Here is a 15,016-nt window from a genome sequence, read left to right on the forward strand (position 1 = left end):
CACCCAAAAGCCAAAAAATTCAGGAGCTCAAAATTAAAGAGAGAAGAGCTGAAGCTGGGAAGAACTTACTTGTGACCTCCAGGGCACTGTGAGGAAGACAAAGGACTCTAAAGGAGACAGGAGGGCCTCGCTTGCATTCTTCCACGGTCTTGGGAGTTGTCAGCATCTCCTCCAGGTCTCTTTGTGGTCACCAGAACTGTTGAAAAACAAAATTTCTACAAATTTAGTTTAAAGATCTAACTGGCTTTTATTAGCAATGCGTATATTGGGCAGCATCTCATCTAAAGAATAGATAAGTTCTCCGCTGGGATGGCAGAACAGTTGGTTTATCTAAGGTAGCTAGAGCAAGGACCAGGAAGCAGAGTAATACAACAAAGGGATTGCTTAACATCAGGTTACTCAGGTTACTTTTTTTTTGTAAGGGTTAAAGCAGTGGGGACTTCCTTATCATGCTGGTTCTGGTTGGGTGGGCCCCTTCTGACTGGTTGCTGTGAATCTTCTATTTTTTGGAAAAACTGGCATATGTGGAGATTTTTCTGCTTCAAGTTTCAGTTTAATTGTTATGGCACTTGGCATGAGTGATTGCATTTTCATTTGGTCTACTGGGGCCTAATGCAAAAGCTCAGTCCAAGACAATGGCCTCGCATAAGTTTTATTTCACACCTTTATAATATGGTAAACATAAGTAAAGTGTTTCCCTGAGTTCTGTGATCTGCTCTAGCAAATTATTGAACCTGGAGAAGAGGGTCATGAAAACCTCTAATTTGTACTCAAATTGGACAAAAGTTGTGGGCAACCTGAGGTCCTACCATTTGCAATTAGGGCCTGAAGTAGGGGGCAATCTTCTGGGACTGAACCCTTAATTTGTGGGATCTGATGCTGTATCCAGGTAGATAGTATCAAAATTGAGTTCAATTGTAGGACTCCCAGTTTGTGTCTGTAGAGAATTGGAGAACTGCTTGGTATGGGAAAACCTCCTTTCCATATTTGGTCCAGAAGTGTTCTGTGTTGAACGTGAGTATAGAGAAGAATAATTTGTTTTTCCTATACAGCAGCCTGACAGGCCCACTGGAATCTCATCTGTATTCTGCCTTTCGTTGGACCTGGGCTTAGGAAATACTGCCCTTGGTTCACTTGAGCGTCTGAAGTTTGGCCTGTGACCTTGCAGGGCCCTCATCACACTATGTCATAAGCACCAATTTCCTTTTATTGCCCCCAAAATACTGGAAGCTTCTTGAAAACAGAGACAACTTTATTCAGCTTTTTATCCTCTTTACCTAGCCTGGGGCCCAGCACATAGTCTGTTCTCCCATGCTTACTAGTCAGTTCTACCATGGTTCCCACACAGCTCTCTCTGGATGCTTTTCTCCAGGAGAAATGCAGCCTTACTTTTCTTTACCTAGCTCAAATGCCACCTCTTGCAGAGCTTCCCCAGATACCTAAAAGTTATCTCTCACTCTGCATGCTGTTTCCTTTCATCTTAAAAGGCTCACAGTCTGGTATTGTATTAGTCCATTCCTGTTGCTTATAACAAAATACTTGAAACTGGGTGATTTGTAAAAAAAAAAATGAAATTTATTGCTTATAGTTTCTGAGGCTGAGAAGTCCAAAGTCCATCTGGTGGTGGTGACAGTGACCGAGGGGTCTCACATTGCAAGATGGTGGAAGCAGAGAGAGCAGAGAGAGACAGACAGACTCTCCTCTTCTTTTAATGCCCTCAGAACCACACGCCTGGCCACCATTTTTAATCCATCCACTACTGCACAGTCCTACAATCCCCCACCTTTCAATTACCATAATAGGATTTCTTACGCTCTTAACAATCACAGTGGGGGCTAAGTTTCTAATACATAAGACTTGGGGACACAATTCAAGCTTCAGGGAGTTTTGGGGGGACATAATTCAATCCACTACAGGTATCGTTTTAGAAACTAATGAGTTCAATGTACTGTGATTTTAGGAAAAATTTTGAAAAGCTTTTAAGAAGGCAAAGGATTACTGGATGTCCTTTCAATGGAATGCTGTGTGTTTGTCTAAGATTCCAGGTTATCTGATTCTATAGGAATCTGCACTGCAAAAGTGCTGGGCTATTTTACAACTCTGAAGAAGCCAAAGTTAACTTTGGGCGTGCTGATGATGGTGCAGATGTTTTCTGTCTAAAGTATGATGCAAATCTCCATACCGGCCAGCTGCCAAAAAAAAAAAAAAAAAAAAATGGTATGATGCAATAAGCAAATAGTTTCTGTTCATGGCAATGCAAATTAATTTTTTTCAGTAGAGAACAAATTTTTGAAAGTCTAATCTCATTTGAAACAGTTGTAAAATCTTACTGGTTCCCTCCTTAATTAATCTGTTACATAAACACTCATTCATTCTATATCTGTATGGGAGTCATGATTTTACCATTTTTGAAAATTATTCTTTTAACAGTGGTATCTATGACAGAGGTAGTGATAATTATACTTATTGAGCATTTATTCTTTTTTTTTTTTAAAGATGACCAGCAAGGGGATCTTAACCCTTGCCTTGGTGTTGTCAGCACCACACTCTCCTAAGTGGGCTAGCCAGACATCCCTATATAGGAATCCGAACCCGCAGCCTTGGTGTTATCAGCACCACACTTTCCCAGGTGAGCCACAGGCTGGCCCATTAAGCATTTATGCTGGGGAAGGCACTATGCTAAGGATTTTATAACTATTACCTTATTTAATCCTCAGGGCAACCCTGCAAAGTAAGTTCTATTATTAGTCCCATTTTACAGATGTGGAAACTGAGACTTATAGGTTAAGTAACTTGCCTAGAGACTCAGAGTTAGTAAGTGGCCTATCTGGAATTTGTACCGAGAGATCTGGGATTTGACAGAAAGATTCATACTTCAAATGCACTTTAGACATAAGAGCAGTTAAAATAAAACTGGGAGATCAGGTAAGGCTTCCTGTAAGAGGGACATGAACCAAATTTCAAAGGATGAACAGGAGTTGGTGCAGAGGAGAAAGAAGGGAGGGGGTTCTGGGCACAGGTCAGCAGGTAGGAAGGCAGGGAGATCTGCAACAAGGCCCTACACTTAAGGAGCTAAGAAGAAATTCAGTTGGGCTGAAGAGCAGGGTGTGGGTGTAGGACTAGCAAGAGATAAGACTAAAGAGGTAGACTGGAGTTGATTAAAGAGGGCCCTGCGGGTCATGCTGAGGAGTTTGAACTTTATCCTCAGGCTAGGATTTTAAGCAGAGGAATGACATGATTAGATTTGAGTTTTATTGTTTTTATCTTTATCACTTTTGTTTGAAGATGTAAACGTGGTATAGGCGCGCGTGTGTGTGTGTGTGTGTGTGTGTGTGTGTGTGTGTGTGTGTGTGTGTGTGTGTGTGTGTGTTTAAAGTAACAATGCTGAGAGATTGACTTTTTCAGAAAAATCATTTTGGCATCAGTGATGAGGCTTGATTAGAAGTGGTGAGTGAGAACAGTCAGAGAGGTTGTTAGAAACCAAGCGAATATCGGGGCCGGCCCGTGGCTCACTTGGGAGAGTGTGGTGCTGATAACACCAAGGCCACAGGTTCGGATCCCTATATAGGGATGGCTGGTTAGCTCACTTGGGAGAGCGTGGTGCTGACAACATCAAGTCAAGGGTTAAGATCCCCTTACTGGTCATCTTAAGAAGAAGAAAAAAAAAAAAAACCCAAGCGAATATATAAGCAAACCAAACTATAGCTCCCATTCTGAAAAACATATACAAATAAATCCTCAGCACCACACTCTCCCGAGTGAGCCACGGGCCGGCCCTACAAATAAATCCTGACCGAAAGCGCTCAGACCCTTTTCTCTTAGCAAGGTGGTAAGAAGAAGCAAAAAAAAAAAAAAAAAGGAATGAGGAGAAAGGAAAAGAAAGATAAACCACAGACTACAGCCATTACAAACCTTCTCTTGATAATTATGCATATACAGATTGTCAGCACACCAGGTGACTTTTAATCCCCGTCCAGTTCCCCTCCTGGCTCTCTTAATGGCTTCTTGCCACTTCCTCTTGGAATCTGGCCAGTGTAAGCTCAGAAAATACAAAGTTTTAATTCTGGAATCAGTAAATCATATTAGGAAGGGAAATCCACAAGTGAAAAAAATCTCATTATGAATTTCAAAGCCAAAGGAAAGAACTGTAAATTAGATTGTAAATTTGTTGGGAACAGGAACCATTTTAATCATTTGTGTGCAGGACCTGTGTGATTGGTTTGGCCACTAGGCACCCTTCTGGATCACTCAGGATTCGGCCTCTTCCATTCTTGTGTTTCCAAATGTTCCATCCAGCACAACCTTCAGCTCTAGCAACTGAGCTGTCTGCAGTCTTGATTTGCACTTTCTGATTGCAGGATAGATGCTGCCAGGATGAAGGCCCAGCTAAAGGGTCATTATTTTTAATTACACCCACCTCCCTAGGATTTTGCATGGGTCAGATGATAACATATTTGAAAGGCCTTTGTAAACTCTGATAGCTATGCCATTATCAGCTGTTCTTTATTCATTGTTGTTTTAGTTGATGACTTAATTGACACTTGCCACACTAAATTGCAGAATATTCAAGCAGATTCAGATTGTTAAAACTACTATGAACTCAATATATTAATACTACCATGCACTCAACAGTATGCTGTGTACTTTCACACTTAATCCTCACGACAATTTTATCATGTTTATCAAAGAAGCTCGGAGAAATTAACTTGCTCAAATATATACTTTTTGATCTTTTTGTGCTCTCTCAAAATTGAGTTAGAGGTTTCTTTTCTTTGGACCGGTAAGGGGACCGCAACCCTCGGCACAGTGTTGTCTGCACCATGCTCAGCCAGTGAGCGCACCGCCCATCCCTATATAGGATCCGGACCCACAGCCTCTGCGCTACCAGCGCTGCACTCTCCCGAGTGAGCTACGGGGCCAGCCCTGAGTTAGAGGTTTCTCTGTGTGTCACACCAACACAGCACTTGGTACATAGTCTTCCCCACTAGACTAGAAGCTATGGGTCCTAGCAACTATATTTTGTCCACTGCTCTGTCCCATCTATCCAGCAATAGGACCAGGCACATGGAAGATGGCTCTAAAAAATAGTTTAGATGAATGGTTTAGATTAATGAATGAATAATCTTACATCCATGCTCAATTCTGAAAACTACTGTTTTCCTTATAACTTACTGTTCATTGCCTATTCTCCCCTGCTAGAACATAAGATGTCTGTGAAGACGTCTTATTGTGTTTTGTTCACTGCTATATTCTCAAAACCTAGAACAATGCCTAAGACATAGTAAGGGTCCAATAAAGATCTGTTGGTGAATGAAAAAATAACCGTGCAGGCAAGCAAATTCCACCTGTCTTTTTGTGGTATCAGTGTATTTTTTTCTGATGATGCTGATCTCAGTAAGCTAATGCTTGAGAACCACCACGACACTGGGACGTGGGTGAGTGCTCAAGGCTCTGACTTCCTGAGTTAAACATTCACATGCAGCTGACTGATGATCAGACAGGAGCCGCAGGAATGCTGTCTCCACGAGCACTGTCTGCAGGAAGGCGGCACTGGTGGCCAGCACAGGTGGCCTGTGGACTCTACACTCCACAGTGTTGGTCCAGCACCAGCAAAATCATGACTTGAAGCCACTGGTGCTCTTGAGTTCCATGTTCCACTCATCTCCCTTTCACCAGAGTGCAACTTCTGGTGAAGCAGAAAAAAACCCTGCTTGAAATAATCATTAGCTTTATTTTTTTAGGAGTCAAGTGTCTTGTATCAGAACCCTTCTGGATCAAATGCACTGTTTTTTCCCTCCGTAAAGCAGTAGTATGTGCTACATCAAATGTTTTCTTTTAGTATAAAAGTATTCATCACATTCATATCCCTGTAATGGCCAGCTGCCAAAAGCAAAAGTATCAATCATAGTAAGAAAACTTAGAATATGGGAAAAATACAGAAAAAAGTCACCTCTTACTTTACCACACTCACAATTATAATTAAAGTATTCATGTATTTTTTCCCTGCGCATGTTTATTTATATATATATTATGCATATATATGTATATACAGCATGCTACTTCATGTTGATTTTTCACCTAACATTGTGTCATGTTTATATACAAGGACTTCATAACCATCCATTAAATACTTATGGATACCCACTTAAGGATTTTTCAAAGAAACTGATAATTTCAGACAGACGTAAACTTTCTTAAATTCCCAAATCTGGAATTTTTAGGGAAAAGGATAAGATGTGAGCCCATGGTGCTTGATACATATTACAAAATTACTTTCCTAGCCCGGGGCCCAGGTGTTATACCAGTTTACTCAGCCACCAACTGATAATAATTTAAACCATGTCATTGATGTAGTAGGAAAAAATTAAAATCTCATTAAATTTTCAATTTGCATTTAAGCACATTGCTAGAGATAAACTTTAACCACGATCACTTTTACATTTCTTCTCAAAGTGTGTTGTTGGGTTAGAGTAGAAAGAGTAAGGGCTTTGGGATTCAAATCAATCTTATGCAAAGAGCTGGATATATGTGCCAGTCACATGGTGAGTGAGGTGCTAGTTTGATCCATTCATTCTCAAAACAACCAATACCATAAGACTAAAAGGTAGTCAAAAAGGAGGATTTGATCATTTTCCTAATTATTCTTGAGTCACTCAGAAATCATCCTCTGTAAGGAAAGATCCGCTATGGGAACTATAACAGCCCAATTTTTCCCCCCCGCATTAAAATTTTATAGTCAGGTGCTTACACTTAAGCACTTGTTTAACACAAGCTGTCACATATCAATTAACCTTCATGACAACCCTGGGGCTGGATACTAATCATTAACACCTTACATAAGAAACCAAGTTGAAGGCCAACTTGCTTGAGGTCACACAGCCTCAATTTGAACCCAGGCAGCCTACCTTGTTAAACAAGCAGTAGGCTGTGATTCCTTTTGCTAGCTATCACTATCTTCTCTAGGCAAGTCACTGTAAAAGTTAGCAAAAAGTAAGTAAACTGATGTTCTTTACTCCATATTCATACGTGTTACTGTTCCCAAATGCTAACATTTGAATGACTTTGCCATTTTGGTCCAGAATGAATGGAGGGAATAGTGACTGAATCTGAAACCCTAAAGTTAGAACACAATTTCAGGGGTGATGCACTTGAATATCCCCCACCCAGATGCTTCTAAACTCTGGAGAAACCAGGCCTGATTGCTCACTTTCCAGCAAGCCAGCTAAGCTTGGGCTGTCACTTCCCATCAGGTACTACAGGAGTGTTCAGTTACACGAGTCTGCCACTGACCTCTTCATGTCTTCTAGGCAAGTGCCTGACTTGATTATTAAAAAAAGCCGCATTGCAGAGGTGGAAATTTACTGTTAACCTTTCCTCATTTTTCCAAGCAAGAGTGTGTGTGTGTGATGGAGGGAAGGAATATCTGCACTGATGATTAGGTTTATTATACTGTGAGTTATTTGCTAAGGAAAGTAAAACCCAGGCATTTCTATACTCCATTTATCAGTCTAAATTCAAGATAACACTCGTTCATATAAAAATATTAAATGGCTTTTAACAATTTTTTCCTTTTAAAGATAGTTTTAATATCGACATATGTGATACAGACATAAACTACTAAATTCAGACAAACCAAGAATCCAAAGAGGATTATTTATTAATGTGACTAAATCAGGGATAAAATACCTCTGAATTTTCTACAACTTATCATCATCCTTTCCTAAATACTTTTTGTACAAACTATTTATCTTGGCTAATTAAGATCATTTAAATTCTCAGTAAACTTGAGTACTAACATGATAATATGGTCCAGTTTATGTTACCATGATCTTCTACCATTATCCAACCAATCAGTTTCTAAGTAATTTTCCCACTTAATAATTTGGGAGCCTGTTTCAGGGTGTACTCTTGAACAGCCTCATGCCTTTTTGGGCACTGCAACTACTTAAGAGCTGTGTATGTTCTCTCTGTAACTTCCAGAGGTGAGAGGCAGAGAAAAGGAAAAGTTAGGCAGATGATCTATGTATACATCTCTTTTCCTAAAGCAGCCATTGAAACCCTGTGAACTGAAATGAAACTTCAAAGGAGTTAAGTCTTCAAATGGAGTAAGGGATGACAGACTGGATCAGAAAGCCCAGTTGCTCCTTGCAACACAGAGATAACAAATTGGTTGTTAACAAGGAAGGCATGACACAGAGTAGGTCTTTGTTGAGTTTTAGTGGTACCAAAATTGGTCTTGAACGAATCCCTTAATCCTGTAAAAAAGTCAGGGTTGGCGGGTGATAAAAAGTTTTAGTTCCAGCTTTGTGCCAGTTACTAACTTTTGCTTCTAAATATAGCAACTTTAGAACCCTTCCTTCTAATGAGTGGTGGTGAATCTGAATTATGAAACCCTCACACCACTAACAAGATTCAACTACTGAACAAAGATTAAGTAGGGTCTGCTGTGTGCACGTAGCTACAACATTTGGGATAGGAAAAAAGTAATCCTTTCTAATTGCTTTACTATTTTTTTTCTTTAACATTTCCTCATCAATGGTAATACTCATTTTAATAGAAAAGAGGTACACAGAGGCTATAGACTTGAGTCCATGGAAAATGGCAGGCTCCAAACAGGGGCCATGCCTGCTTCTCAGCAGGCTCCTTCCCTAAAATTCTTTTTTCTTTTTTTCCTTCGGCAGCTGGCCAGTACTTCTCCCCTAGAATTCTTCCTCTATCTGCCATGACACTTAGGTATACAGGGAGTTAAGGGAGTTTTTCATTGTGTCCTTGGGGTTAACTGCTCTGGATACTCTCAGTTCATGAAAAAGTTTCAAAATTTCCTTCCTGCTTGTCATAAAGGAGAGGAAAGAAGAAAATCAAAATAAGATAAATAAAGCATACACACAAATTTCAAGGTACATGAGTTGGATGATTTAATATCAGCAAGGGCCAAATTGAAACTTAACACAGCAGTATTTTGCTCAAGAAAATAAATATTTAGAGGAAGAAACATTTTCTTAAAAAAAAAGTTTATTTAGAAAAATCAGCCTCTTACGCAAGGTTTTGTATCTATACTTTCACTCTTGTCAATTACAATGGTTATTTCCAATGCACTGAACATAATTCATTGAATGTCTATCCATATTTTTTTGCATCAATTTAAAAGATATCAGGTTAAAAAATATTTACAGTTTTCATTCTGGTCCACCTCCATCTTTATACTGAACTTCTCTAATCTTCACGTAAGTGAAAAGGGTCACAAAATCTGTAGGTTTGTGGGGAGAATAAGAATGTGTCCAATAATTCCAAGCATAACATAATTTTCTTTAAGCCCTTCTAAGGAAAAAAAAAAAAAAAGAAAATGCTTATTGAACTAAGCACATTTAGCAACTTCCCTCCCAAACTTATCTTCATTGGTTTGCCTGAGGCCAAATTTTTCTGGCCCTCATTTATTTGCAAACATTGGGAAAAAAACAAACACCAAATACATACACACTGAAAATCACACACACACCTGTAAGCTAGAAGCAGATATAAATGGAATCACTAGGAATCAAAGGGGAAAAATTCTAGGAAAAAAAAAAGATTTCAATAGTCTCACAGTTTAACTGAGATCTTGGAAAAACTTAAGCTGAATTCAGCTGTTTGAAATATCTCTCTACATTTAATTAAATGTCTTATATTTACCAAGAAGGCACAAATATATAGCTCTGTATATTTAATATTACTACGTGATTTCAAAAGGGGCAATGATCTACAACCACTCAAAATTTATCTTTGAACAGGGGTGCAAAAAATAGTAATTTAATGAAAACCCTCAAGCACTTGGCTTCTAAATAGCATTCCAAGAAAAGTTACCCAAGAGGTGCTGACAAATACATGTGGTTAGAACAGCCAAGAGGTTTCCAAAGTTTTATACTTTAAATTCCCTAAATATATAGCTAGTAGGCACATATATCAGGCAACTATTGATGCTAAGAAAATGTCAGCATTTTATAAAACCTCCAACTTTCAACCAATATTTCTATTCATAAATCTTCCAGTGACAATGCCTGACAGCACATTACAAATAACAATGAAGCAAGATTAATTTTAAATTTTTGATTTGCCTCAAACAAGTTAGGTGTTATTCTTCCTTTTAACATGATACTTAAAATAGATGAATTCAGCAGAATGGTTTAAAAAGTTAAGGCTCTCTAAAGGGTTCTAAAGACTAAAACTTAAGGCACATATTATAATCTTCATGACACTGTTAAAAGCTAAGATAAAAACAAAACAAAACAAAACAAAACCTACTTCCTTCCCTCAACCTTTGCCAACCACTCCTTCCCCAAAACATACGGTATTTTAAATTCAGGCTATTGGTAAGGAGTAAAACAAAAATTCCATCAATGAACACCTGGTATGATTTTCACACAAATGTCCACTATCTGCATTGAGCACCACTGGTAGATAACAGGCCAGTAGAAGATTTTCAGGTATCCTGGGTCATGAACTGCTCCATTTACCCTTCAGCCCCAGGGGTTCAGACTGGACTCTCCTCCTCTTTGGGGCCTCCTTCTGTGCCTTTCTGCTCCGGAGATTCTGCTGTTTTTGTAACTTCTTTTGGCTTCTCGGCAAAATCTACACCAGTCTCCAATTCTTTACTTTCCTTTTTCTGCTTCTCCTCTGCTTTCTGTTCTTTTGCCACAAGTCGATAATTGATGCCCATGCCAATGAAGAGATAGATACCTGCAATAATTAGGATTACACCACATGCCCAGTATGTGTATTTGTAGTCTCCATACATGTCATTGAGACGACCTAAAGATGTAAAAAAAAGAAAAGAAAAAATCATGTAGGTAAAAGTAAACAAGGGTACCCTTTCCCAAACTAAGCTTAAGCATCCACTCAAAGATGTCAATCCAACCTTCAAAGAGCCCCAAATGACAGATTAGTATAAAAAGGAATTGCTAAAAGTTATTTGATCTTTTGTTTTTAATGTCTCACTGATTTTGAATGGCCTTGCCTATTGTTATTTTTAGCAACTTGAAAATAATTAACTTCTGGCAAAACTGAATTAGGAAAGACCTAGAGATCACCTAGAATCAATTCTCTCAATTCACAACGGAAAAAAACTGTTGCTCAAAAGAGGTTTAGGAGTCTTGTCTAAGGCCAAAGAGCTGTTCCAGTTACCCAGGCCAATGGTCTTTCTCTATAAGCATTTCCCAAACAGTGTTCCTGTGAACACTGGTCCTATGCTACAAAATGAACTAACACTGATGCCTTACAACCATTTTAAGCACTTAATCTTCACAACGGGCAGATTCTATCCTCATCCCCACTATACAGATGTAAGAACTGAAGCACAAAGACATTAAAGCTAGTAAGTGAAATGACTTGCTTTAAAAACAGAAAAAGCCTGATTCTGAAGTCTGTACCCTTAACCACTGTGCTACAGGATAACGCTCTAATGTATCAAAAGCCAAATGAATTTGGGAAATGGTACTTCATAGTCTTTCCTATTAAAGGCTTTGTGAAGCCTGGTAGCAAAAAAACCCTACTTGAGTTGGTGTTTCCAGGGTTAGCCAATTAGCTCAGTTTAGAGTGTGGTGCTGATAACACTAAATCCAGGCTAGCGGCCAATTAAAAAAAAAAAAATTCCAACAAGTCGGTGTTTCCAAACTATTTTTTGGCCATGAAACTATAACAGAAAAATTTATTAGCATCTCATCCAACTAGTATTTCCAGGAATAAACTCTGGAAAACCCTACTCTACACTTACACAGGACTTAATATAATCAATTCAAATATACCATATGGCTTTCTAAGTCAGGGTGTCATTTATTCAGCAGTATTTACTGAGTCTTTATCTTAAACCAGGCACTGGGCTCTCCTGGGCCCCGAAGATAAGGGTGAGCAGGAACATCCACAGTTCAAGGGAGAAGAAAGATGTTAATCACATAATTACACAAGCTGTGACCGTGTTACAAAGAGGATACTAAAAGCAGAAAATGGGAGGTTGAGACTGGTAAATGGGGACAGGAAGGCTTCCCATAAAGTGTCCTCTAAGCTGAGACTTACAAGAAAACAGAAATTATCTTTGAGAAAGGGGATGAGAAAAGGACCCGCACAGGACAGCAAGGCAAAGGCACAGTGGTAGGACACGAGACTGGGGAGATAGGTGAGGCCAGGCCATGCAGTGCTTTGCAAGTCACATTTAAGGAATTTGATCTCCCCCCTAAAAGCAATGGGAAGCAACTGGAGAGTTTTAAGGCAGTTCTAAGAGATTGAATAACAGCTAGAGTGGGCACAAGTAGACCAGTTAGGAGGCTCCTGTTAGGAGCAGCCAGGTAGGAGAGGAGCTTTGAATGCACATAGGGTGGTAGTTGTCATGGAGAAAGATGGGCAGATTAGAAAAAGACTTAGGAGATAAAACTGACAGGACCTGGCAACTAATTGGGTATGAGGTGAAGGAAGAAAGCAATATCGAGAGTGCTACAGATCTTCTCTGTTATGTATTCTCATTCACTCTCCAAATCAAAATTCCCAAACTGTGAGTCACATCCAAAAGGAGGATCAAATTATTTTTTCCACTATGTGTTATCTATAGAGGTATTAATTTAAAAGATAAATACTTCATCCTTTACCTTAGGAAATAGTTCCCAAATTATATATTGACTTACTAGCTGTGTGATATTAGCCAAATTATTTCTACCTTTTGAAGACTCTATTTCTTCACTTATGAAATGGACACTAAGACAGTCCTACCTCATGGCTTTGTGAGATACATATAACAAGATATATTAAGTGGTTAGGATAGTCCCTAGTACACTGTGACCTTACATGGTAGCTATTATTATCCTATTACTACTGAAATAAACTCCATTATTAAAATGAAATCAACACCAGTGCTTTAAAGGCAGAGTTGTTTTACGTATTTTTCTGCAATAATATCAGAAACAACACCTCAAAAACACTGATGTTTGTAACCATATTTGATCCCCCTTCAGCTTGAGGGTTCAATTTAATTTGATTCTGCAAGTACTTGGGCAATTATGCTGTACCAAACACTGTGCCAATACCGAAGATACAGAAATGAGAAACACTTGCTCTTGGCCATCAAATAGCTCACTAGTCTTTGCTTTCTGTCACCTTTTCAATCTTTATGCTTGTTTTATTACAACAGAGCCAAAGAGGTAGGGAAACATACTATACCTAAAAGTGGTGGTCCCAGGAGGACAGGACAGCATTCCACAATGGTCACCAATCCCACAGCGCTGGAGAACCTCTGGGGTCCGACGAGGTCCATCAGTGTTTCAAACAATACTGAGCTGAGCCACCCAAAGGCAAATCCAAAGAATCCCGCATAGACACAGAACCCAACATAGCTGGTGGATAAAGGTGCTAGTAAATGACACACTCCATTTGCAATAATAGAAGCAGCAAAGAAATACTGAACTCTAGGTCTTATCCACTTTGTGTTGGCTACAAGTCCCATAGAAGGTCTGGCTACCATGTCAACAAAAGCCAGAATGGAAAGAAGGAAGGCAGACTTCTCACTAGAATAATGCTGACTCTTGCCATAATTACTGAGAAAAACCAACGGTGTAAACAGACCAAAAAACATGACGACATTTCCAGAGAGATACAGCAAAAAGCCTCTGTGAGTGAACAGGGATAAGTCCAGGAATTTATTAATTGTTTGGAAGACTGATTGTTTCTCCTCTTTGGGGTGTCCTCCAATAAGATCTGTATTTGCTTCACCTGCATCTTTTTTTGCATCAGATTTTCCAGCTTCCTGAAGAGAATCTTTAGACCTAACTTTCCCTTCATTGGTTGGTTTGGGCCCTATTGGTCGCATCAGGGCTCCAGCTACACAGCAGTTTAGCAATAAGCCCCCAAGAATTAGGAAGCTTCCTCTCCAGCCAAAGATGTCAAAGAAAGCCTGGTTAAGGGGGGCCAGGGTAGACAGGAACACAGGGCTGCCTGCCATGGCCAGTCCATTTGCCAATGGTCGTCTCTTGTAGAAATACTTTCCAATCATGGTCAAAGCTGGATTCAAGTTGAAGGCAAGCCCAAGACCTGGGTAAAAGGGGGAAGAAAAATCATATACTATGATAAATATCAGAAATATCTTTGAAATTACAGACAGAGAAACTAAAACAAGAGATATAAATAACAAAAAGGAGACAAAAAAATCCAAATTATTAGAAGACATGTTGTACATTGGTTTAAAGTATGGGTTATAAAACAGACCATATGTGTTCAAATCTCAGCATCACCACTGACATGGAGACCCTCCTGTAACTGTTCCCTAATATGTGAAACATGCATGGGGCAAGGCACTATTGTGATGAAGAAAAGATTTGTAAGGCATTTAGAACAGTGCCCAGCATGCAGTAAGCACTCAATAAATGTTTGTTATTTTTATTATTTTTTTTGAAGGTGAATAATTGTCTATTTTGTCAAATCTAACAAAATCACCTAAAGGAATATTATAGCCATACAAGATCATTAAGTAGACAGTTATCAAACAGAGATAAAACAGATTTACAATAGAAAATGCAATATAAAATTTTCACTATAACACCAAAAACTAAAAAATGCAACTTACAGAGCTCAAATTGTAATACTTTCCTGAGACATCAGAAAATTAAAAAAAACAAAAAACAAACCCCCAAAACCCACCGAGTTTTGGGAAAATAAATCCCATATGAATGCACTAATTTAATGCAATTCCAATGCGAATGTCAGTGGATTTTATTTTGAGATGAGGTAAAATTACTCTAAAACATACTTGGAAAACAAATATATGCAAGGTATCAGGGAATTTTTGGTGGTTGAAGGAGGAGTGGGACCAACCACAACAGATATTGAAATGGCACTATAAAGGCTACAATCTTATGGGCTGGCTGGTTAACTCAATTGGTTAGAGCATGGTGTCATAACACCAAGGTCAAGGATTTAGATCCCCATATTGGCCAACGACCAAACAAGCTACAATTATTAGAACAATGTGGCCCAGTCTCAGAAATAGGTAAACATTGATCAA

General features: G+C 39.0%; 1 protein-coding gene across 1 annotated transcript in view; it reads right to left on the minus strand.

Moving 5' to 3' along the window:
* Positions 1-8,890: 8,890 nt before the first annotated feature.
* SLC16A1 (solute carrier family 16 member 1) overlaps positions 8,891-15,016 on the minus strand; it is a 39,699-nt gene continuing 33,573 nt past the window's right edge. The window contains exons 4-5 of the mRNA XM_063105484.1: positions 13,180-14,046; positions 8,891-10,785 (exon numbers count right to left, since the gene is read on the minus strand). Of these exons, the coding sequence (XP_062961554.1) occupies positions 10,508-10,785; positions 13,180-14,046 (1,145 nt within the window). The 3' untranslated portion in view covers positions 8,891-10,507. The remainder of the gene's footprint in view (positions 10,786-13,179; positions 14,047-15,016) is intronic.

This window comes from Cynocephalus volans, chromosome 8 (assembly GCF_027409185.1).
Source record: "Cynocephalus volans isolate mCynVol1 chromosome 8, mCynVol1.pri, whole genome shotgun sequence".
NCBI classification, from domain to species: Eukaryota; Metazoa; Chordata; class Mammalia; order Dermoptera; family Cynocephalidae; genus Cynocephalus; species Cynocephalus volans.